This window comes from Desmodus rotundus, chromosome 6 (assembly GCF_022682495.2).
Source record: "Desmodus rotundus isolate HL8 chromosome 6, HLdesRot8A.1, whole genome shotgun sequence".
Lineage (NCBI taxonomy): Eukaryota > Metazoa > Chordata > Mammalia > Chiroptera > Phyllostomidae > Desmodus > Desmodus rotundus.
The window spans coordinates 139,697,503-139,719,527 of record NC_071392.1 but is presented as its reverse complement, the minus strand read 5'-3'; the positions used below and the strand labels follow the sequence as shown (position 1 = coordinate 139,719,527).

Below are 22,025 nucleotides of genomic sequence, written 5' to 3'. Positions count from 1 at the left end.
TTTGCGTCTCTCTCACGAAGGCCTGTGGATTGCCTGGGGCTTTCTGCCACCCTCCTTCACATCCAGTGACTGACCAGCTCCGCGCTACAGAGCTCAACCACACTGCCCCACACAGTGAGCATGGAACTGACTCTTGCTTCACCCAAACAAGATAATTTAATAAACTTTATTCTTGCTGGGGAAGAGGGAGGGGAAAAAAGCCACCTACTCCACTCCTCTCAATAAATTAAGTAACACAGGGCCAATTCCCGTGCCCTAAGCAAACCCTGGGCACTTGAGCCAGTCTCACTGTTTCCTTACAGCCCAGTCTGCTTCCCCTTCACGGAAGGGAGTTTTTCCTACTGCTGCCAGGTTATGTTATGCCATGGGCCACATCCCCTCTGTGGTGAGGGTCCAGGACCCAGAGAGACCCAGAGAGGATGTAGGGTGCAGCAGCAGTGGCCAGGGAAAAGAGGAAGGTGGTCCTCTCTCACAGCATGGGCCACGAGGACGGTCCTGGAGGAGGGCTATCCTGACTGGTTCTCCCTTCTCAGCTTCCCCCAGACTAGGGTGTAGGAAAAACAGGAGGGAAGTGCCCACCCCCCCACTCTGGGAGAGCCCAAAGAGGCCCCCAGAGCTAAGGAAGCCCCCAAGGCCCTGAGTCAAAGGCAACAGGCTAAGAGCTTGTGTGGCTGCGGGGAAGGAATGAGACGAGACCCCTTCCCTGGGACGAGAAGGGCTATCTCAGCAGCCTGCCCACCTAGTGCTGGACTCCACCTTACCCCACCTGGGGACCTCTGCCCTGACCCGCAGCAGCCCCAGGGGAGCCACCAGCTACCAGCCTTCCCTCAGTCTCCCTTCTCCTCTGTTGAACGTACTATGTTCTCCAAGTGCTTTCTCAGAGCTGGTAAGGAATGTACTGTACCTTTCCCGACCCCCAGGAGGTTGAGAACCAAGGACCCCAGGCCCCACCGTGCTCAGAAAACGGGAGCTCTTTGGTCAGTGCCAGCGTCAGAGGCCCTCCCCACAGGTACATGCGCCCGGTCCCATGGATGGATCTGCCTCGGGGAAGGGCTCCGCTATGGCTTGAGAGAGATGGTGCAGTCCTTGTACAAGAGCCTGGCTTATTCTGCCGCTGTGGCCACCTCCTCCTCCTCACCCTCCTCCTCTGTCTCCGTCTTGATCTGAGCAACGCCCAGACGGTAAAGGGCGTCGCGGATGACCACCTCGCCAGGCTGGCAGCTCTGCACCACGTCGTGGATCTGCCGGTTGACAATCTCGCGGCTGGTGAGGAAGTCCATGAGGCGGTTGTAGAGGTAATAGTGGGTGGCATTGTCAAAGGCAATGGGCCGCTGGCGGACACTGTTTGGTTTGCTGTCTGTGATAGAGGCCAGGATGGCTGTGTAGGGTGCCAACTCAGGACACAGGGCCAAAGAGTGGTGCCCAGCACTGCAGTCCCCAGGACTGGGCACTGTGCCTGCATGTACAATGCGCCGCGTGGCAGTCTTGGTGACTGGGTGCTGGACAGAGTGCTCGGCCTCTGTCATGTCCACAGTGTAATGCTGATCCAAGAGCTCTGGGCAGGACACGCTCTGAAAGACAGAGAAGAAGCCACTTCGACGTGACAGAATGACGAAGGTAGGGCCTATGTGGTGGGAGAGAGTGAAGGCTGGGGGGTCATCAGCACTATTTAAATCCTCACATCAACACATATGGTGTCCCCTGGGCTAAGTCCCCCCTTCTCCCACTCTGTGCCTCAGTTTCCTCATGTGAAAATGGGGACTGTAACCAGACCAGGTGTCGGATTAACTGAGCCACTGGCCACCATTTATTGCCGTGCCTCCTCTACTGAGGCAGGGCTGCAGGGCAGTGGGGAGGGGTGGCTCCACTGAGGCTCAAACGCCTCCTGCAGTGCTGGGCTCAAGCTCACAGAGCCAGGGATGACAACGATGACCCTTTTCCCCTATTACCATCCCCGTGTTTCTTGCTGCGAAGGGTACAGCTGGCACTGGAGGACACATGCCTCTGGTAAGAACTAACACAGAGACAAGGGCTGTCACTAACATGCTGTGTGACACTGGACAGGTCCATTTCTCCTCTGGGCCTTACTTTCCCCTTTTAATAAAAGGAGAGGGTCGGGTAAGATCGGTGTTTGCTACGACATTGTGCCCACAGATCATAACAGACGTGCCACGCAACGCATCCACGGTTAAATCCAAGACAGAGCACTGGGGTTGTGGGGAGACGGGGGTGGTCTTTAGCATCTCACTATGCATGACGACTCTCAAAACGGCGGCAATTTTCTAGGCTTATCAGGAAAGCAACGCTGCACCTCAATATACCTGTGTTTGGGACACTTTGGGCACCCTAAGTGACATGCAGGGGCTGCATACACACAAGGGTTGGTCAGTAAAAATTTGTGGAATAAATGTTGGTTCCAGAGCATGAAGACGAAATACTGAAGGAGAAAAGATGCTGGAGACAAGGCCTTCCTGAAGAACCAGGGGGCAAGTCATGGTTGGCCAGGTCCTCAGAAGGAAACTCACCACGGGTGGCTCCGTGGGGCTAGAGAAACAGCCCTGGTTCCTCCCCCACATCTGTTTGGTCAGCTCTGGGTAGCAGAGGTCAGCACACAGGGCTACTGGTGTGGCCATGTCTACCACGTAGACAGGTGGCCAATGGCGAGAAGAGGCAAGCAGGTCCACATGGTCACGGGCACTCTCGCCCCGCACAAGATACTTGGAGCCGCAGACCACCTAGGGGCAGAGACAGAGGGCACAGCATACGGTTAATAAGCCGATCTGCAGACAGGCTTCTTCCAGGGAAGATGAACAATCAGATTTCATGACTGAAGCCACAGACATCCTTCCAGAGCCCTTAACATTCTGCTTCCCTCCTACTTCTGTCCGTAAATGAAGTCGCCAGCTCATCCCTGACCTTTTCTGTGAAGAGGAGGGAGCATCCAATCTTCAACTGAGGCTGAAAACCCCCCAGGTCATGGACTCCAACACGGCCACCCCCGCCACATCACACTATCCAGTACCACTGTCCAGCCCAGTCACTCCTGATCCCGGCTGCATAGCACTGGCAGGTTAAGAGGTGGTTAAAAATGGAGGTTCCTGGGCCCTACCTCCAGCCTAAAGAAGCCTCTGGGGTGGGGGCATTCTAAGAAACTCCCCACCAGACCCCGACACAGTTTAGCAAACACATCTACTACCAGGACCCCCTGGTGCCACACCACTGCTAAGCAGCTACACGCACACTGCAGAATTCTGCCTCTGCCTCCACCTTCTGCCTGCACACCCACCAGGCCTAACCGTCGCCTCCAAGTGGTACGGCTCTCCCATCACAGCCCGGAGCTCTCTCACATCTGTCCCTCTGTTGTCATGAGACGGCCACAGGCACATGAACACAACCCTCTGAGCAGGCTCTGATGTACCAGGGTGGAGCACCCAGCATCTCCCTCAGACACAGCTTTTGTTAAAGGAGTTGACAACTTAGTTCTCTTTTGACAACCAGGCCGCCCTGACCACTTACACATCTCCCTCCCCCATTGAGTTCTTGTTCGTGGGGTGGCATATACTCTGGTATCTTCCTGGGCCGCCTCTGTCATACAGCATGGCCTTTCCGGAGCGATCCTGACGCCTACCCTGTCCACACCCTCTACAGACAAAGTGATCTTCCTAAAACCAAAACCAGACCATGTCCATCCCACTTCCCACTCACCCTCATCCAATGGGTCCCTCGCCACTCTCAGAAAAATAAACTGTCACTCTGGGCTGCAAAACCTTACATGATCTGGCCTCTGGTGACCCCTGCAATCTCCCTCCTATTGGCTCACTAGGCTCCCCCACTGAGGGCTTAGGGGTCACTCTTCCTCTGCTAGAACTTCCCTCCCTAGTTCATCACTGGAGCTCTCAGCCTCCTCTGGCTGCCCTGCCCCACAGAGAGCAGGTCCCTCATTGTCACTGCCTACCTGAGGCCTGCAAGACAATCCGTGTGACTTTGTTTCCCACTAAAATGAGGCCCACTGGGAAGGAAAGACACTGTTGCTCACCCATGTTCCTTCAGTAGTTGACAAAGTGGCCAGCACACGGTCGGGTGCTTAACAAACACTCCCTGAGGACAACCAGGCTCCCTGACCGCCCATAGCACGGTGGCTTGGTGAGCTAGGCACCAGCCCCCACAGTGTGAACTGGGCCCATCCGACTGTGGGCTCTGTGTTGTGAGCAAACCCACCCCACACTCCTCCTTGTTACCCTCTTACCTGATGGGGGCACACCTTGTAGATTTTACCCCCTGTGAGATGAGGTGGGGGCTGTCTAGTTCTGGCTCCATTCTGTACAGATTTATAGAGGGCCAACAAGGAGAAGCAGAGCTGGTCCTGGAGCAGAAGGTCAAGATTTAAAAAACAGCAGTGAACCCTAAAGGACCAGGCCTGTGCACAGCATCAAATGTTCACTTCAATACCCAAAGTGGAAGAATAAACTGTCAAGGCCAAAGTAGACCTTGAGGGCTCACCAGCCCAATATCCTCTAGGTACAGGTGGGGACCCTGAGGCCCTGAAAGGATCAGGTCACAGACAGAGCCAGCCTGACAGAACAAGCTGCCCCTCTGAGACCTGCATTCCTCCTTTTTACAGGGCAGGGAAAGCTTCAAAGAGAAGCGAAATTTGAGTCTGAACTTGAAGGAAACATAAAAGTCCAACAGCTGTATCAGTATGAAGAAGAGTGAACAATACATGAACAAAATACTCCCCACACCCTCCATGAACTGTCACAGCACACATTTCCTGAGAGCCTGGACAGGTGCAACCGGACACTGCGGAGTGCCTCCCTGACGACAATCTTGGGAGGTCACTATTTCAGTCATTTCTACTTTGCAAAATGAGAAAAACAAGGCTCAGGAGTATCAGGTGCTGCTGCCCTGATCAGCGTGGCTCAGTTGGGCATAATTCCATAAAAGGAAAGGTGGTTGGTTCAATTCCCAATCAGGGCACATGACTGGGTTGCAGGTCAGGGTGTGTTCAGGAAGCAACCAATTCAAATTTCTCTCTCTTTCTCCCTCCTTTCCTCTCTCCCAATAAATAAATACATTTTTAAAAAGCTTTAAATATCTATCCATCAGAGGTCACAAATGGTGAGCAGGAGACCAGGACTCCCTACCTCCGATTCTGAACTCAATACCTCCAACAGAGGAACTGACTGAGGGGAAGCCTCACACGCATGTCCCGATCTGGCTGCTAACCACCTCCCCCGCCTCCTCAACTGCCAGCACCCTTTATCCAACATGGGTGCCCAGTCACAGGTACCCATACTATAAACCTGCCCAGAAAAATGGACCACCGGCCTGCTCCCCACACCCATCTCTACTGCTACCCCCGACACTCACCTTGGAGTCTCCTGTCCCAAAGGGGACGCCACACTGCCTCAGCAGGTACCGCAGCTCTTCCTCGCTGTAGGAGCCCATCTCTTCAAGACTGCAGGTGCCCTCTTGGAGCAGCCTCACCAAGGCACTGCCACTGCCTGCAAGAGGTGGCCATGCTGAGCGGAGGGCACTGCCACCAGCCCACAGAGGTCAAGGGCAGTCCCTCGTGAGTGAGGGTGAGAACAAGGGCTGAGGCCTGCAGTACAGCAAGGAGTGGACACGGGCTCTACCCTGAGCACTGGGCGCTAGGGACGGTAGACTCCAGGCAGGTCTCTGCGTTCTGCAGAGACCTGAAATTTCTCAGAGCTGGCTTTGCGCCCTTGAACAGCTAGGGGACGTATCTGGCAGAGCGCCCTTGCAAAGAACTCCCAAATGGGTCAGCTTTTCACCTTTTAAGGTTGTTCAGAACCAAGATCTCAGATGCTTGCCACAACTATAGAAATGAGAAGCAGCAGCTTCCATTTAAAGAGGTTCTCTATACACTATGCTCCTGAACCTGCCTAATCAACAGAAATGTGTGGGGGCCTTAAAAAACCAAGCAATTCCTGGACCTGGAAGCAGCAAACAGGAGGTGGGCCCCAGTATCTAATGTCAGGAAGCACTGCTTGAGAACCAGTGGATCACAACATATAAAATACTTAGAAAAAGTCAATTTAGTGGGCCATATCCAGAATTTTAAAAATAAAATAGAAAATAAAGTATACTGCACTTGGTAAGAAAAATACTGTTTTATGAAAGCCTTGTTTTAGTTACAGATACACACACATACATACTAATACACGTATCATGCTGGGTCATGATGCAGGACCTCGTTCTTACTATGAGTTGTAGTAAAAAGAAAAAAGTAGAAGGCCATCATGCTAAGTAATCGGATCACTTCATCTTCATCACAGCCCAGGAGGTGGGTAACCGTATCATGCCCCCTTTGTGAATGAAGCAAGAGGCTCAGGGCAATGAAGGGAGCCAGTGGAGGGCACACAGCTACTAACACTAAGTGGCACAGCTGGCACTCAAACTCAGGCTGTTGGAAACCTATGCGCTAAACAGCTAGTCCAGGGCGTCTCAATGTATCTCTACAGAGCATCTGCAAAACCACCTAAAAGACTATTTAGAAGGTAGACTCCCTCGCCCCCCCGACACTCATCAGTGAGCATCTTGGGGGTTGGAGCCATATCATCAGTATTTCTCAGAGGGCTCCCACCGTTCAGTGTAATGAACCCCAGAGGGCTGACAGGGGGCTCTGTGGGTCAGTCCTATAGAATTCAGCTGGTGGCTCTTCAAAACTGGCACCCTGACTTTATAATCTCCAGGGGACCCTGCCACAGGTTGGTCATATCTTCCCAGAAGGAGCCTTTCAGGTGGGCCTGGCCCCCGCTCTGCCATGTGTGCACCCTGCCATGGACAATGTTCTAGACTCTTGACTGGGCCCTTCCCTGACCCCAGTCAGCCACCAGGTGGCCTTACCAGGTACTGGCTGTACATCCAGGTTTTTGTCTTTCTCAGTGTTGACGACCACAGCTCCTCTCATGAGTGGTGGGAAGAAGGGGGCAATAACAGAGGCATCAAACTTGGTGATAGGGATGCTGGCAGGGAAGGCCACCTGCTCAATCACCTCTGTCTCCATCGTGGCCCAAAAGTCCTCCATGTTTACCTCACTAGAGCCCAAGAACTCAGGCCAGGTGAACTAAAAGGTCAGGATAAAAAAGGTCAAACTGTAGGAGCCACAGAATATTAGCAACACAACAGCCTACCTTCTTGATACACTCAGCGCAACCAAGGCTGGGGGATGGTGGGCTCAGTATGACATCCATGCACTGCTGGGGCACCCCCAAATCTGACACCTCAGTACCTGTCTTTTGGCCACACACAAGCCTGGCAGTGTCTGAGTGAGACCACTGGAGTAACATGGTCTAGTTTCAAAGCCCATACCCTAGTCCCTCTACCGGCTGGTAGGAATCATCAGAATAAAATTTAGTGGCATTCCGCTCACTTCCAAGGCCCTGCTACTTCCTGACCTCCTCCAGGAAGGCCTCCCAGACCTGACAGCACACAGCTATCTCCTCTACCTCACACAGCATTCACTTCTGTATTGTAGGCACCCAGTAGTTGTGCTATTCAGCTTTTCTCCTGGTATCCCCTTTATATGGTCCTCAAGGCGTGACCCTAATCCTATTACCTACAGCATTTGTTTGTGTTACTTAGCAATGCTGATACCTGGGCCGCATGTTAATCTGTATGAACTAAATCTTTAAGTTTGCATTTTAACAAGATTCCTTATGTAGGCCCTGGCCAGGTAGCTCAGTTGGTTAGAGCATCATCCCAATACGCCAAGGTTACAGGTTTGATCCCCAATCAGAGTGCGTACAAGAATCATCCAATAAATACATAACTACGTGGGACAACACTGATGTTTCTCTCTCCCCCTTCCTTCCTCTCTAAAATCAAAAAGAAAAAGAAAAAGGTTCCTCACGTGTGCAATTCTTGAAGTGTGGCCCCTAGACCAGCAGCGTGAGCATCAATCACCTGGGAACTTGTTAGAATTGCAATTCTCAGCCCCACTGCAGACCTACCGAATCAGAAACCCTGTGGGTGGGGCTGAGGTAGCCACCCACACTAGACAGTTTGAGAACCACTGCCCAGTAGAAGTCTTATGCCCACCAAGTCTGAGGACCACTGCTCTACACCATCTCCCCCATCTCACTCCCTTTCCTTCTCCACCTCGCAGGGCGTGAGCACACACTGCACGTAAATGACAGGCTCCCACCGCAAGTTCACAAGGTACTGAGCCCACCCTCTCCACAAAGAACAGGGGGCAGGAGATGCCAGGAGTATGTTGTACGCACAACCGACACGGCTGCTGTCATCAGTCTGGAGGGGCCTCCTCTACACAGCCCCTGAAGGGAGGGGCCAACCAGAGAGTCTCCTCACAGACAACTGCGTATTTAATTTGCTTCAGTCACTTCCTGTTATATAGACTTCAGGGTAACTCCCACCCTCTTCTCCCCATACACACCACCCACTCTACAGACACAAAAGGGAGAATACAAAGTCAGTCCTGGTCTCTAGAAAGAAACACCCAGTAGCACAGAAGGGAAGACCTGCATACTGAGAATGAAGAGAAGAGTCCTGGCAGGACCAAGAGATGTGAGCTTTGCAGGGAGTGGGCGCCTGTCCACTCTGGAGACCGAAAGTCGGAGCAGTCAGATGTGTTCGGAAAAACCAGAGCTCAGAAACCAGGAGGTTCAGGTAAGCACACACGAGCTCAGACCCCGGAGTCAGACAACCAGACTGAGGTCAAGTCCCAGCTCCACCCCTTCCTAGCTGAATGAGCACGGACAAGGTCCCACGGGCTTCAGTCCCTTCATCACTACGAATCTCAGAGTTGGGGTGAGAAGTCAGTAAAGCACTGAGCACAGAGTAAGAACTTGGCCTATGTAATAAAATGCTTCATAATCACAGCTGCGTTACGTTCCTATTACCATTTGGCAAACAGATCAGAATGAGTCTAGAACAGCCTCCTGGTGAAGTAACACACAAAAAGCAAAATTTTTTACAGTTCATTTTACCTACAAGGAATACTTAGAAAGCTCCAGTAGCACTATGCCTATTTTCCTATTTCTTATATACCATCATTCTTCAAATATATAAACTTAATCAGAATGTGTCCTTTTTTTAATTGAGAAGAAAAAGAGAATATGAATTAAATCCCTGACACGCTCAGCTGGCCAGGCTAAAGCTTTTTTCCAAAGGTTCCGCACCTCCCCTGCTGGTGACCAAGTGAGCCGCAGGCCTGGTGCCCGAAGAGTCACTTCCTGTTCCAGTCCTCAGGTCGCAGCCGCAGAGTCCAGAGATGGAAACTTGCACCCGGTGTGACTATGTGCAGACTCAGACGCCAGGCACATGATCGTCAGAGTTAATCAACGTATGGAATTTTTAAAAACCCCTGTACAAAATTAAGGAAGCGTCCCTATTATTCCCTGTTTGCTAAGAGAGTTATCATAAACGGGTATTGAATAATATTGAAAGCCTCTTTTACATCCAATGATATAATCATATGGCTGTGCTCCTTTAATCTGTTAAGTAGTGAATCACATTAGGGTATTTTCTAATGTTGAAGCAATCTTGATGGGGATAAACTTAGTTACAATGGATTACTTCATTCATTATTAGAGTTGATTTGCTATTATCTGATTCGGGACTTCAACATCTATATTCATTAGTATAACCAATTCCAATTTTTGCTATTATATTAAACGTCTGGTTTTGTTTTCAAAGTTCTATGGCCTTACAATACAATGAGTTGTATATTTGCTATTCTTCTACAATTAGAATCATGCTTGTTTTAAAAAAAAGATTTTATTTATTTATATTTTGGAGAGAGAGGGGAAAGGAGGGAGAAAGAAAGGGAGAGAAATATTGCCGCAAGAAGGAAACATCAATCGGTTGCCTCTTGTACGTGCCCTGACAAGGGACCAAACCTGCAACCCAGGCATGTACCCTGACCGGGAATCGAACTGGCGACCTTCCGCTTTGTGGGATGATGTCCAATCAACTAACCCACATCGGATAGGACCAAGATCATATGTTTCTTAGATATGTGTTAGACTTAATATACAGCTATCTGAGTTTGGTGTTACCTTTGTGTGAACATTTTTCAGTTAAGAATCTACATCAGTTCGGGTCCTCAAAACCCTTCAGAGTCTCTCCATTTCCCTCAGTGTAAATCCTTAAAGTGGCCCATGCAATCCCATGTAGAGTCCAGCCTTTTAAACCTCACGTGTCCTACCACTCTATGGCTCACGCACTCGGCCACGACGGCCTCCGCGCTGCTGTTCCTCAGCCTTGTCCAGCAAACCTGCCTTAGACCCTGTTCTTGCTGGTCCCTCTGCCTGGCATGTTCCTCTCCCAGAGGAGCGCGGGCTTCAGTCTCTATTCAACCCCCTGCATCTGTGAGGCCACCCCTGACTACCCTCTATAAAACAGGAGTTCCTCTTTCTACCACATTGTTAGGTTTCCTGTAATTTATTTTATATATATGTAAATATTAAATCAATATATCTTATCATTGTCTCCTGTTTCCCCAAACCAGAATGTGAGCTCCGTGAACAGAAAAACTTTCTGGGTTTTTTTTACTCTCACTTCCCAACTGTCTAAAAAGTACACCTAGATTATCACCTAGATAATATCAACTGTTGAATGAATAATCAATGCCTCTATTTCCACCTGACCCTCCTTAGATGAAAAGCTGAGCAGTGGCAGGAAAAAGTCACTCTTCTCACACAGGACAAGACTGCAGCCATCGGCCCCCGGGGACACAGCATGCAGGAAGGTGGCGGCGAAGTGTGCGGACAGATCTAAAGGCTGCCCACGGTGCCTGAGAGGCACTTACCTCCACACTCTTCAGTGCCAGCACGTTTTCTTCACTCCTCTGGGCTATTTCCACTTTGGGGGCCACGCCGCAGATGCCACAGATCATGTCATTGTAGTCTCGGACAGTGAGGCACTCAAAAGCCCAATAGCCACTGCAGAGCAGCTCCTGCAGCTGGCTCAGCTCCTCCGAGGTCAGCGACTTCTCTGGAAGAAGAGCAAGATCTCTGAGCAGGTCACAGAATAAGACCCTGAGGCCACTGGGGATGAGCCATTGGTCAGCAAGAATAGCAATTCTGCAAGATGGCTTCTCTCCTAAGAACACCCAAGATGACTAACCACTCCGAGGGCCAAGCACCCTGGCCTTCAAGTGCTGAGGTGGCAACCCAGAGGACAATTCTATCAGAATTAATCTGCTTGTACTAAGCACCTATAACGCACCAGATGCTGTGTCAAGAGCTTCAAATCACCTCATTTCACTCATGTCTTTATGAACCATAAGCTATCATTTTCCTCAATTTATAACTGGAGAAACTGAGGCACAGAGAATAACTGGCTCAAAATCACATTCACTAAGTGGCAGAGCCAAGACTCAAGCACAGGGCCATGAGACTCTAGAACTTTTGCTCTAGCCCGTCTGACCTCACAGCAGGGAAGGTGCAGGGGGACTGGAGTCTGTAAGAATGGGGTGGAAAAAGCACAAACAAAAGTAAGTAAGGAAAGTAAGGGAGAAATAATTTTTAATAGTAGGGAGGTTGGTTTCCTCAGCATGAGCCTTGGAACTCATAGCCGACCTCCAGAAGCTGTGTATTCAAAACGAATCTGATAACATGCAGTGAGGCCGACTCTACCTATGGCCAAAGGACGAGCGTCTAAAAGTCAGTTTAACCTCATGCTGAGGGTCTCCAGATGTATGGGCAGATGAACGCTCTCCAAAGTTAGTTTGGCACTTGCAAAATTCAAGAAGAGAAGTGTGTTTGGGGACCAAGAACGTCTCCTTTTCAAAATATCAGGCTCTCCCCCAAGATGACTCTTTTAACCAAAACCCATCATTGAAAATTCCCAGGGATCTCAGGACTACCCTTGGGGAAGGGAGGGAGCCAACCTTTACCTGTCTGCTCCTGCACTGACTTCAGAACAATGCTGATAGACACTCTAGGATCCTCTCCCAGCTTGATCTGGTTTCGGATTGCAAAAAGCAAGTCCAGGCTCACTAGCAGCTTATTCCCCACATTAAAGAGACCTGCAGGTTAAGAAGAGGCAACAGGGAAATTCACTATAACATCATCCACAATGGCAAAAAATTGGGAACAACGTAAATGTCCAATAGAAGAATAGTCAAATAAATTATGGTGTATTCATAAAATAGCAAACTATGCATCATTACAAAGAATAAGGCAGACCTAAATGCTCTGATGTGAACTTGTTCATAATACATCATTAAATGAAAAAAGCAAGTAATAAAATATGTATAGAATTTGTTTGAAACATTTTGTTTATTTCTAGAGAGGGGAAAAGAGGGAGAAAGAAAGGGAGAGAAATATCAATGTGTCATTGCCTCTTGCACACCCCTTACTGGGGACCTGGCCCACAACCCAGACATGTGTCCTGACCAGGAATCGAACTGGTGACCCTTTGTCTCTCAGGCCAGCACTCAATCTACTCAGCCACACCAGCCAGGGCAGGATTTTTTTTATTATTAAAAGGGAAATATCTCCCAGCACCCAGCTCAGTCCTCATTACCACTCATAGTTGTACCGTGGGGAAAGACCAGGAGTGTCCTTTAGCCCAGGGATATGTAAGAAATGGGACAACGGCCATAACGTCACCCCTGCATCAAATTTTGGGAAAAAAGACTCAGAGGAATTTAAATGTAGTCAGTCAGTTTAAGACAAATAATGCACTAATTTGCACAAAAGCATATTATGGGATATGTGTTCCCATTAAAAAAGGCTGTAAGGGAGGGGGAAAACCTTTCTAAGCATGATACATTTTGAAGCCATAAAGGAGAAGATCAAAAGCAATGATTACTATATTTTGCTGTGTATAATGCACAATTTTTTTGCCCACATTTGTGAGGGAAGAATAAGCACATGCATTATACATGGGTAGTACTACTCTCATATACACATGTCTTTAATTTTTATTTATGCTTGTGTACTAAAAGTATATAGAAAGCAATAACGATATCCATATTAAAAATAATACTCTGGACAACACAATAATCAGTTTTGTTGAACTTTTAATTCAATAAAAAACTGAATTAAAAAATTAAAACAGAAGATGTTTTTTCTGGAAAGTTTTGGCCAAAAACATGGGTGGGCATTATATATGGGAGCACATTACACACAGCAAAATATGGTACATAAAAATAAAACAAAGAGCAAAAAACCCCTCCCTTTGCGCCCCACCCCCCCAAAAAAATCACAAATTTAAAGGATAACGAATAAACTGGGGAAGAACTGTCAACAAAATAACTCCAAAGAAGAATGGAAGTATTCACAAGATTAATTCATGAAGAAGAAAAAAACACAAAAGATATACAATCCCTTAGTAATCAAAGAAATACAAGAAATTAAGAAATGATATACCAGTTATTACCTATCAAATTGATAAACTTTAAAAACTTATAGTACTAATCTATAAAAAGTTCCTACAAAAAATACTTAGGCATAAATATTACAAAATATGCACAAGACCTACATGCTGAAAAGCATAAAATACTGATGAGAGAAATAAAAGACAACCTAATAAGATGTAGAGACAGACCATGTTTATGGATGGGTCAGCTTCTTATTTTTAAGTGTGTCAAACTTCCCCAAACTGATCCATAGATTCAATACAATTCCAGCAGGAGTCTGCAGACAGTGATAAGCTGATTCTTAACACTTACACTGACATGCAAAGGAACTAATAATATAGCCAGAACAATTCAGGAAACAGTTCATGTGGGTGCGAGGTCGGAAGACTCACTGCTACCTAATTAGAAGACTTGCCATAAAGGTACAGGGATCAAGACAGTGTGAGATGACAAAAGAATAAACAGCACGCACAAATGGAGAACAGAATGCAGAAACAGACCCACATGTACATGATGAACTGACTTCAAAAGAAATGGAGGCAGTTCATTGAGGAAAGAACTACTTCTCAAAATGCTGTTACAACAATTGGAGGTCAACAGGCAAAAATAAAAAATGAACTTGATCTGAGCCTCACACTTTATGTAAAAATTAATTCACAGACCTAAATGTAAACCATAAAATTATAAAACTTTTACAAGAAAACGTAAGAAAATATTTATGACTTGGGCCACCCAGGTAAGGAGATCTTAGAGCATCAAAGCACATCCCTTAAAGAAAAAAGTGATGAAATTAAAAAGAGAAAACTGATGAACTGGTCTTTACCATGATTAAGAATGTATGTTCTGTGAAAGATTCTGTTAAGACACTGAGAAGACAAGCCACAGACCCTAAGAATATCTGCAAATCACTTATCTGACAGAGGACTTGTAACCAGAATACACAAAGAACTCCCAAAACTCAACAGTGAGAAAACAACCAGATTCAATGGGCTAAAGACGGAACAGATACTTCACCGAAGACGACATACAGATGGCAAACAAACCCAAGAAAGTAGGCTCACCATCATTAGTCATCAAAGAAATACAAATCAAAACCACAGTGAGATACCACTCCCCTACTTATTAGAATGGCTAAAACACAGAAAGGAAAAATAGACAATACCCTGCGCTAGCCAGGGTGCAAACCAGAACTCTGGGCCATTGTTGGGGAGAATGCAAAATGGTATATACACTTAGGTAAACAGTTTGGCAAGTTCTTATAAAATTAAACATACACTTACCATGAAGCCCAGCAATAATCTGACTCCTAGGTATTCACCAAAAAAGAAATGAAAATTTATGTTCACACAAAAGCCTGCACATGAATGCTTATTGCAGCTTTATTCGTAACTGCCAAAAACTGGTAACAACCCAAACATCCTTCAACTTTGATGAGTGAAAGATGAACAAATTGTGGTACTCCTTTCAATGCAAAACTACTCAACAATAAAAAGGAACAAATTATTGATATACGCAAAAATATGAGTGACTTTATAAGGCATTATAGTTAGAAACCAGACTCAAAATGCTATGACTGAATTTAAGATATTCCGGAAAGAAAACTAGAGAGATGAAGAGCAGATCAAATGGTTGCTCGAGGCCAGGGGTCCGGGGGGCTTGACCACAGAGAGGCAGTCTTGGGATGATGCGACTGTCCTAGATACTGGTTGCGGTGGTGGCACACTCAGTGCCCTGCCGGAACTCATAACCATGCAACAGCAAAGTGCATTTGACTCTGCGTGAATTTAAAAATGAAGTTAAAGTTAAAAAATATACATATGTGCATAAAAATTACATATGAAAACCCTGAGGCACTGCCGGCCTAGACGGAACGCAGGGCAACGGCATTCCATTAGCTGCTGGTAAGAGCCTAAAGCAGTGCGAACGCAGTCTGGCAATACGAGGCGCCGAGAGCGTGAATTCAAAAGAAGGCACCATAAGGTTCTGACAGCAGAGAATAAATAACAAATACTCTCTGGCCTTCAGCACCCAATTCTACACACAAAACTCAAGATGCAAATTCTCACAATGGATGGTACATGGTGAGTATTCAATAAATGTTTGACAGTGATGAATGGAGGGGAAACGGGTGAATACGCAGCAATACACAGCAAGTGCTTTTGCGCATTTACCCGAAGGAAATAAATGATTAAGGATGTACACACAGATCTGACTATAAAGAGGACTCTAAAACGCCACTTCTCAAAACTAGTCGTGTAGTTCTCTCCACTTGCTGGCACAGGAAGATGCCCGTGACATACTGCTAAATTTCAAAATGCACATTCCAAAACAGCATGCAGCATAACCCCATCTTTGCTGAAAGGAACGCTATAAACCTGTAACTCCCTCCACACTTTCTTATATTCTGTAGTGATGAATAACACCCCTGGGATTAGAGGGCACAGCATCACATGTTTATGTCAGGGCGGGATTACTACTTATTTTCAGTTTTCTCGTTCTACTTGGCAGCCTTTTCCAGTTTTTCTACAATCGAGATGTTATTTTAAAAGTAACTGTGTAGCCCGGGCCTGGTATGGCCCAGCCGGATTGCTGTCCTGTACACCAAAGGTCACAAGTTTGACTCTCAGTCAGGGCACGTGCTTAGGGTTTGGTCTCTCGTTGGGATGCATTACGAGAGGGAACAGATCAATGTTTCTCTCTCACATTGATGTTTCTCCCCTCCCTTCCCCTCTCTCTAATCAACAAGCCTGTCCTCAGGTGAGGACTAAAAATAAAAATAAATTTTTAAAAAGTAACTTTGTTTTAAGACCCCGGATAATCCCCACACTTGAGTGACTGAGGCTGAGACATCCAGGAGGAAAAACCCTCTTCCTCAGAAGCCGCTTTTGAAAGAAGGGCCAGTGCTCATAGGGCCGGAGGTCTGACCTAGAGGCTGTTCTCAACCCTGCTTTGGGGGCCCACTGAGAGAAGAAAGGCTGGCACCCACCTGTATAGATGTCCATGAAGCTGTGCAGGGCCAGACAATGGGGATTCAGACACATCTTCACCTGGGCAGTCACCACCTGCAGCCGGCTGGCTGTCAGCAGCCAGCACTCCTGGGGCCCGGCCAGGGAGCTAGTACCCAAAACATCACCAACAAAAACAGAAAGAATATCAACCTCTCAATAATTAATCAACCTCCAGGGCTCAGTGATGAATAGCAAAACTCCTAAGACTTTACCACATTAGGACAACGAAGGTGCTGGAACTTGTGCCCCAGGATTTTCTAGGTGGGTGTTCCCACTTGGTTGGACCTGCTCTGTGGAACCACTCCCACATTTAATAACTCTTAATTTGTTACCCACTTAACCAATCCCACTGAACTCCCAAACCCAAGCATCATGCTGGGCAGTCCAGATGTAAACTAAATCTTAAAGTGGTAACATAATTTTCAATGGAAATAACGGATGATTACTATTATTATTATTTATTAGCAATTGGAAAAGTAAAGGAAACCTAAGAAAAGCAGAGAATAACATCCTGAAAGGTTACAGCTTGAAAGGTGTTGGAAGAAAGGGGCAGTATGGGTCAAGTGAGAAGGGGCAGTTAGGGGGAAAAAATGAGAAAGGGCTGCTTACTTTTGTCCCCCTTTGAATAACGGGCTGCTACAGAGAAGGCACTGCGCGGACGGAGACTCATAATAATTCGACCAAGAGGTCTGCTCGATGGTGACTGTCTCCTCACTCACGTTGGACAGGATGAGTCGAGAGCTGTTGAGTTCGTGAATCAGGGCGAAGACCTCAGCCAGCTCGGACTCATTCTCAGGAATCTGCAGGACTTTTCGCAGCAGCTGCAACGTGGACTGGCGCTGGATCTCCCTCTGGGCGGCGCTCAGCGGTTCTGTGACACTCAGCCCATCTGGGAGTGGTGAGCTTGCCTCCTGGGAAGAGAGTGGATGGATGACCAGGCACCCAGGACATGAAAAGACAGCCTCAAGGTGTGTCATGAGAGGCTGTGAGTGACAAAGGGGTGGGCCCATGCCTGGGAGGTGGGAAACCGAAGTTCCCACCCAGCTCGGCTAATAACTAACCCACTTTGTGACTTATGACAGGTGCTTTCTCCCTCTGGCACTGAGTTTCTCTATCGATTAACCAAGAGGATGATACACAGCTCTTAGTAATGGATTCAAGTGTCAGTGCCCACTCCCCAGGTAGGGGATTTGGAGGATAACAGACCTGGGTTTCAGGTCTGGATATGCCAGTAACAACTGCACATGTGTGACCCAAAGCAATTTACTTAATATTTCTGAGCCTCAATTTCCTCGCCTATGAAATGGAGGATCAAAATACTAGTAATCTCCTAGAGTAGTTGTATGGAGTAAACAAGGTATTTTAAGTAAAGCACTTCGCACAGTGCCTGGGGTGCAATGAAAACTCTATGAATGGTAGTTTTGATATATAAACAAGTATCTATACTAATTAACGTATTTATCTTTGATGCTTTGTGGTTTCTAGGTAAAGGGGGTTTTATATACTGTACTAGCCAGAGACTTCCAGGAACAAAGGTCTGAAATGCTCATTAAAAATAGGTCCTGATTCTCAGGTGGGTCCCTTTTCAATGGAGGCCCCTTGTGCAAATGCAGCCTGAATTACTCCCTTCTTTGTGCTCCCGGAGCCCATTCCTTTACTGTAGAATTTGCTGTCTCACAGTTGGTAAACCACTGTCCCCCACTCTTCAGTGAGTATAGGGTCTCTGCTTATTTACGAAGTCCCAATGCCAGCATGAGGCTGGTGTCATGAACAATGCCAATTCACAGTTGCTGGACATATACATTGCTCTGTAGAAGTTAAGTGCTTAGTAACAAGAGGCTTTCTGTTAACTCTGCATCCTGTAACAACTCCTGTCTCGCTGTCTCTAATAGTTTGGTGACTTATCTTTCTCCCTGCCGCTAGACTGTTAGCTCCTCAAGGGAAGGGGCCATGTCCTGCTTGTCTGTATCTCCAACAGCCTGACCCACAGCAGACATTCAATATATGTTTGCTGGAAGACAGAATGAAGAGCTGAGTGACACCAGAATTGAGTTGCTCTGGGAGGCTGTGTGTCCCTGTCGTTACTATGTTGAACTGTGGGCTGTTGGATTAAGTTGGCAGGAACACTCTCCTTTGGCTCTGAGCCATAGCTGAAAGACAGAAAGGAATGAGGACTGTTCCAGCCCAAAGATGTTGCTATCTTAATTACGGCTGCTGAAGACAAACTGCACGGGGAACGTATGGCCGCCTGGAGGCTCTGAAGAGCAATGCAGGCAAAGATCCCTGGGCTTCTGACCTGTCCTTTATTTTGTGGAAAACCAGAACAACATTTTATTTCTCTTAAAATCAAACAGACTGGAGGGTAAGGCAATGTCTAAAGATGAGGGTTCTTGGGGTAGTCAGCTACCAGTGAGCCCAAAACAGAAGAATATAATTAAGAGTGGGATTTGAAATCAATTGACAAGAGGTTCCTGGACAATTCCTGCCTGACCTGAAAAATTAAGTGATCTATCTCATCATCTAAGATCTAGAGACCAACACCCACTCCCATGCTGCAAACAAACAACTATAAAAAGAGAGAGGAATGTTCAGAGCATCTACCCACACAGAATGCAATTTCATCCCACAGTCACTGATCAACACACTGTATTATGTATGCAAGCTCCAGCATTAGAAGGTACAGGGGAAACAGATGCATCTGCCCTAAGAGAGATTATGGTCTCACAGGCAACTAAAAGAGGGAGTCAAGACAGTGTGTGGTTAATGCTAATGAAGAGAGGCAATTAACCACTTGGACAACTCAGGAAGAGACCTCACTGCCAGCAGAGGGCACCCAGTGGAACTACAGAATGTGATGGCAGCTATGGACCCATTCACATGCAATATCAGGGGTATACAGATGCCTTGGAGCTTGATTCTGCGTCTTTTCTAGGACTCATGACCCTGAGAATAAAATGCCCAGGTCTAATCCACCTTGCTGCCTTGTTTTACTGATGGGGGGAAAAAAAGCTTGCAGCTCAGGGTCACTCCCAGCCAGGTCTCTCAATTCCAAATCCCAGTGTTTTTTCCACTAAGCCATCAATGCCCACACACTTTAGGTCCACTTCTCTTTCTCACAAAGATGATGACCTCAGACCACCACCCCAAAGACTGAAACAGACCTGGAGACCAGGGATGCGATCATCTTCTAGAAAGGCCCCTCCCCACATGCAAAGAAACCTTGAGGCCTGAAGCAGTTCTGTCCACATCTCAGTCCTATCCACTCTCAAACCCATGTAAGTCTCCCGCCTCATGTAACCTTCTGCTGGGCCTCTCCCTGACTCAAGGACATTCGGTGGGACCCCGTGACTACAAGACAAACTGTCCAGTCTAGCATGAGAGATCTTCCATGACATGGAAGCTTATTTTCTATACTCCTCCCCATACACCCTCTTCTCGGGCCGGGTGAACACCCATCAACTCCCTGCCTCTTCACTTTTGCTCATGCTTGTCCTTAAGTACAGCATGACTTCCCCTTCCTTCCAAATCCTGCCCATTTTGCAAGATCCAGCTTAGATCCTGAGTGTCCAGGCTACACGTTGGATCCTGTCGGGGTGCCTTTCTTTCCCTGCAAGGCAGATCAGCTGACATTCCTCTCATTACTCTCATCCTAGTCATTCCACTTACTGCCTCAGAATGCTGTCATTTTCTGTTCACTTTAAAAAGCTCACACGTAAAAATTCAGAGGACCTCTGAAAAAGCCCATTTTTCCTGTTTCTAATAATAAAAACGAGCCTGAAGGAGCCAAGTGGAATGTGTTTTACTATCCAAATAGTTTGGTCCAACTTCAGAGAGCAGCTTGCCGAGACTGCTGGAAGTAAACCTTTGTGATTAGCCAAAAGCTCGGCGAGGAACTCGAGCAGCAGTGAGCGAATCAAAGGCCTGGGGTTGGCATTTTCTATTCAGCAGAATACTAAGGACAGGTCCTCTACCAGACCTCAGAGCTAAAGGATGCAACCCTTCCTTCTCTTCTGAATTCAATTTAAGGCACGTTATCATTCTCTTTGGTAGATGAACTCTCAGTTCACTGGGCCAGAAAGGTCTCAGAGAGCAAGGTAGTGAACCTTGCCTTGTACAATGCACTGCCGTGTACAATGTGCACCCATATTTCTGTGCACATTATACATGGATTATACCCATTATTGTATCCATGGCACATAATAGTTATACCCATGTATAATGCACATCCTTATTTTTCCCTCAAAAATTTGGGCAAAAAAGTACGCATTATACATGGCAAAACATGGTATCTGGTCAACCCCCTCATCCTGGCAATGAGGACAAGGAGGTGCAGATAGAAGGCGGCACTGGACCAGGTTCAGAAACTATAACTTGCCTCCAGTTTTGGTGCTCCACCTACTCTCATATACTAAAAAATCCTGTTATTTCTACTAACACAGATTCACTAACAGAGCCCGACCCAAGGCCAAGGGGTGCGTTTGGGGAAGGAACTCACAAGAGCCTTGGTGGTTTTCTCAGTTCGGTCTTTGGCAAGGTTGAAACCACAGCTGGGACAAATCCGCGGTTTATGCCGGTTGGTGTAGACATAGCTACAAGATGGATTCTTGCACTTTCCCCGGCCTCTTGAGGTAGCCAGGCCCAAATCCTAAAAAGTAATACCCATGTTCAATTCTTCAAAAGTTGAAGTATACCTGGACAGAGCCAAGACCCTGCTATCAATAAATCAAAGGCGGTAAATGCAAAACCGTATTTAGACTAACTTCCAAAGAGCCTTGAATCAAGACTCATTTCCTGCAGTTTCCCCTTTAATCCCAACACAGCCTGTGTAATTTTGGCAAGCCCTTCCCCGCCTGTGAAAGAAGTGTCAAAGGTCAGGGGTTCAAATGCCTTCAAGGGTTCAGGCCACTGGCAGAATGAAGCAGGCCTATTCTAATGAAGAGTGCCAAGACACTGCGGTGAACTAAAGACTTCAAGCCCTGCCTAACACAATTGTAACTTCTGAAGTATAAGCTGAAAGCTCTGGCATTTACTCTGCTATGACAAGCTGTTGTCTGATCAGCCAAAGAGAGGGTCCTGGGCAGTTTCCACCAGCTGGTAGTCCCCCGGCATTCTGTAGCCAAAGGGAGAGGGTTGTGAGAATGCCCATGCCATGCGAGAGATAGTAATTAAGTCTTTGAAGAAAAGAAACCTGATCACATCTCAAGATAAGACACATTGATTGTCCTTAGGGATCAGGCCAGACTAGGTACTAACCCACCATCCTGCGCTGTGTTGTTCACTCTGAATCCCCAGAACAAGGCCTGGCACCGAGTAGATCCTCAATAAATCTTTTTTTTTTTTTTTAAAGATTATTCACTAAACCAACGGAGCATGTTATAGACAATAAAACTCGAGCAGCAGAGAAGGAAAGAGCCTGGCCCAAGGTCACAGGGCCAGATCCACTTCTGGACTAGGTTTTTTAAAATCTAGTGTTCATTCTACTGTTCCATGATGTTTGCCCTTCAAAAGGATGATCCCAGAGTCACACATTTGGTTACTGGGCTGTTAATATGGCTTCTCTTAAAAAATAAAAGACAGGGAGAGGGAAAACCTTGGTGGGAAATGCCAGGCTAAACAAGGCAAGTTGCTTTACTAAAGTACTTCTCACACCTTTTAAGAAATTA

The 22,025-nt window shown here is 47.1% G+C and overlaps 1 protein-coding gene across 1 annotated transcript in view; it reads right to left on the bottom strand.

Annotated features, from left to right (window-relative positions):
- Positions 1–115: 115 nt before the first annotated feature.
- The window catches only part of HMGXB3 (HMG-box containing 3), a 45,169-nt gene continuing 23,259 nt past the window's right edge, over positions 116–22,025 (bottom strand). Inside the window, exons 11-20 of the mRNA XM_024576854.3 lie at positions 20,858–21,007; positions 16,972–17,273; positions 16,341–16,468; positions 11,885–12,016; positions 10,796–10,980; positions 6,871–7,090; positions 5,371–5,504; positions 4,247–4,363; positions 2,526–2,735; positions 116–1,571 (exon numbers count right to left, since the gene is read on the bottom strand). Coding sequence (XP_024432622.2) covers positions 1,104–1,571; positions 2,526–2,735; positions 4,247–4,363; positions 5,371–5,504; positions 6,871–7,090; positions 10,796–10,980; positions 11,885–12,016; positions 16,341–16,468; positions 16,972–17,273; positions 20,858–21,007 — 2,046 coding nt within the window. The 3' untranslated portion in view covers positions 116–1,103. The remainder of the gene's footprint in view (positions 1,572–2,525; positions 2,736–4,246; positions 4,364–5,370; positions 5,505–6,870; positions 7,091–10,795; positions 10,981–11,884; positions 12,017–16,340; positions 16,469–16,971; positions 17,274–20,857; positions 21,008–22,025) is intronic.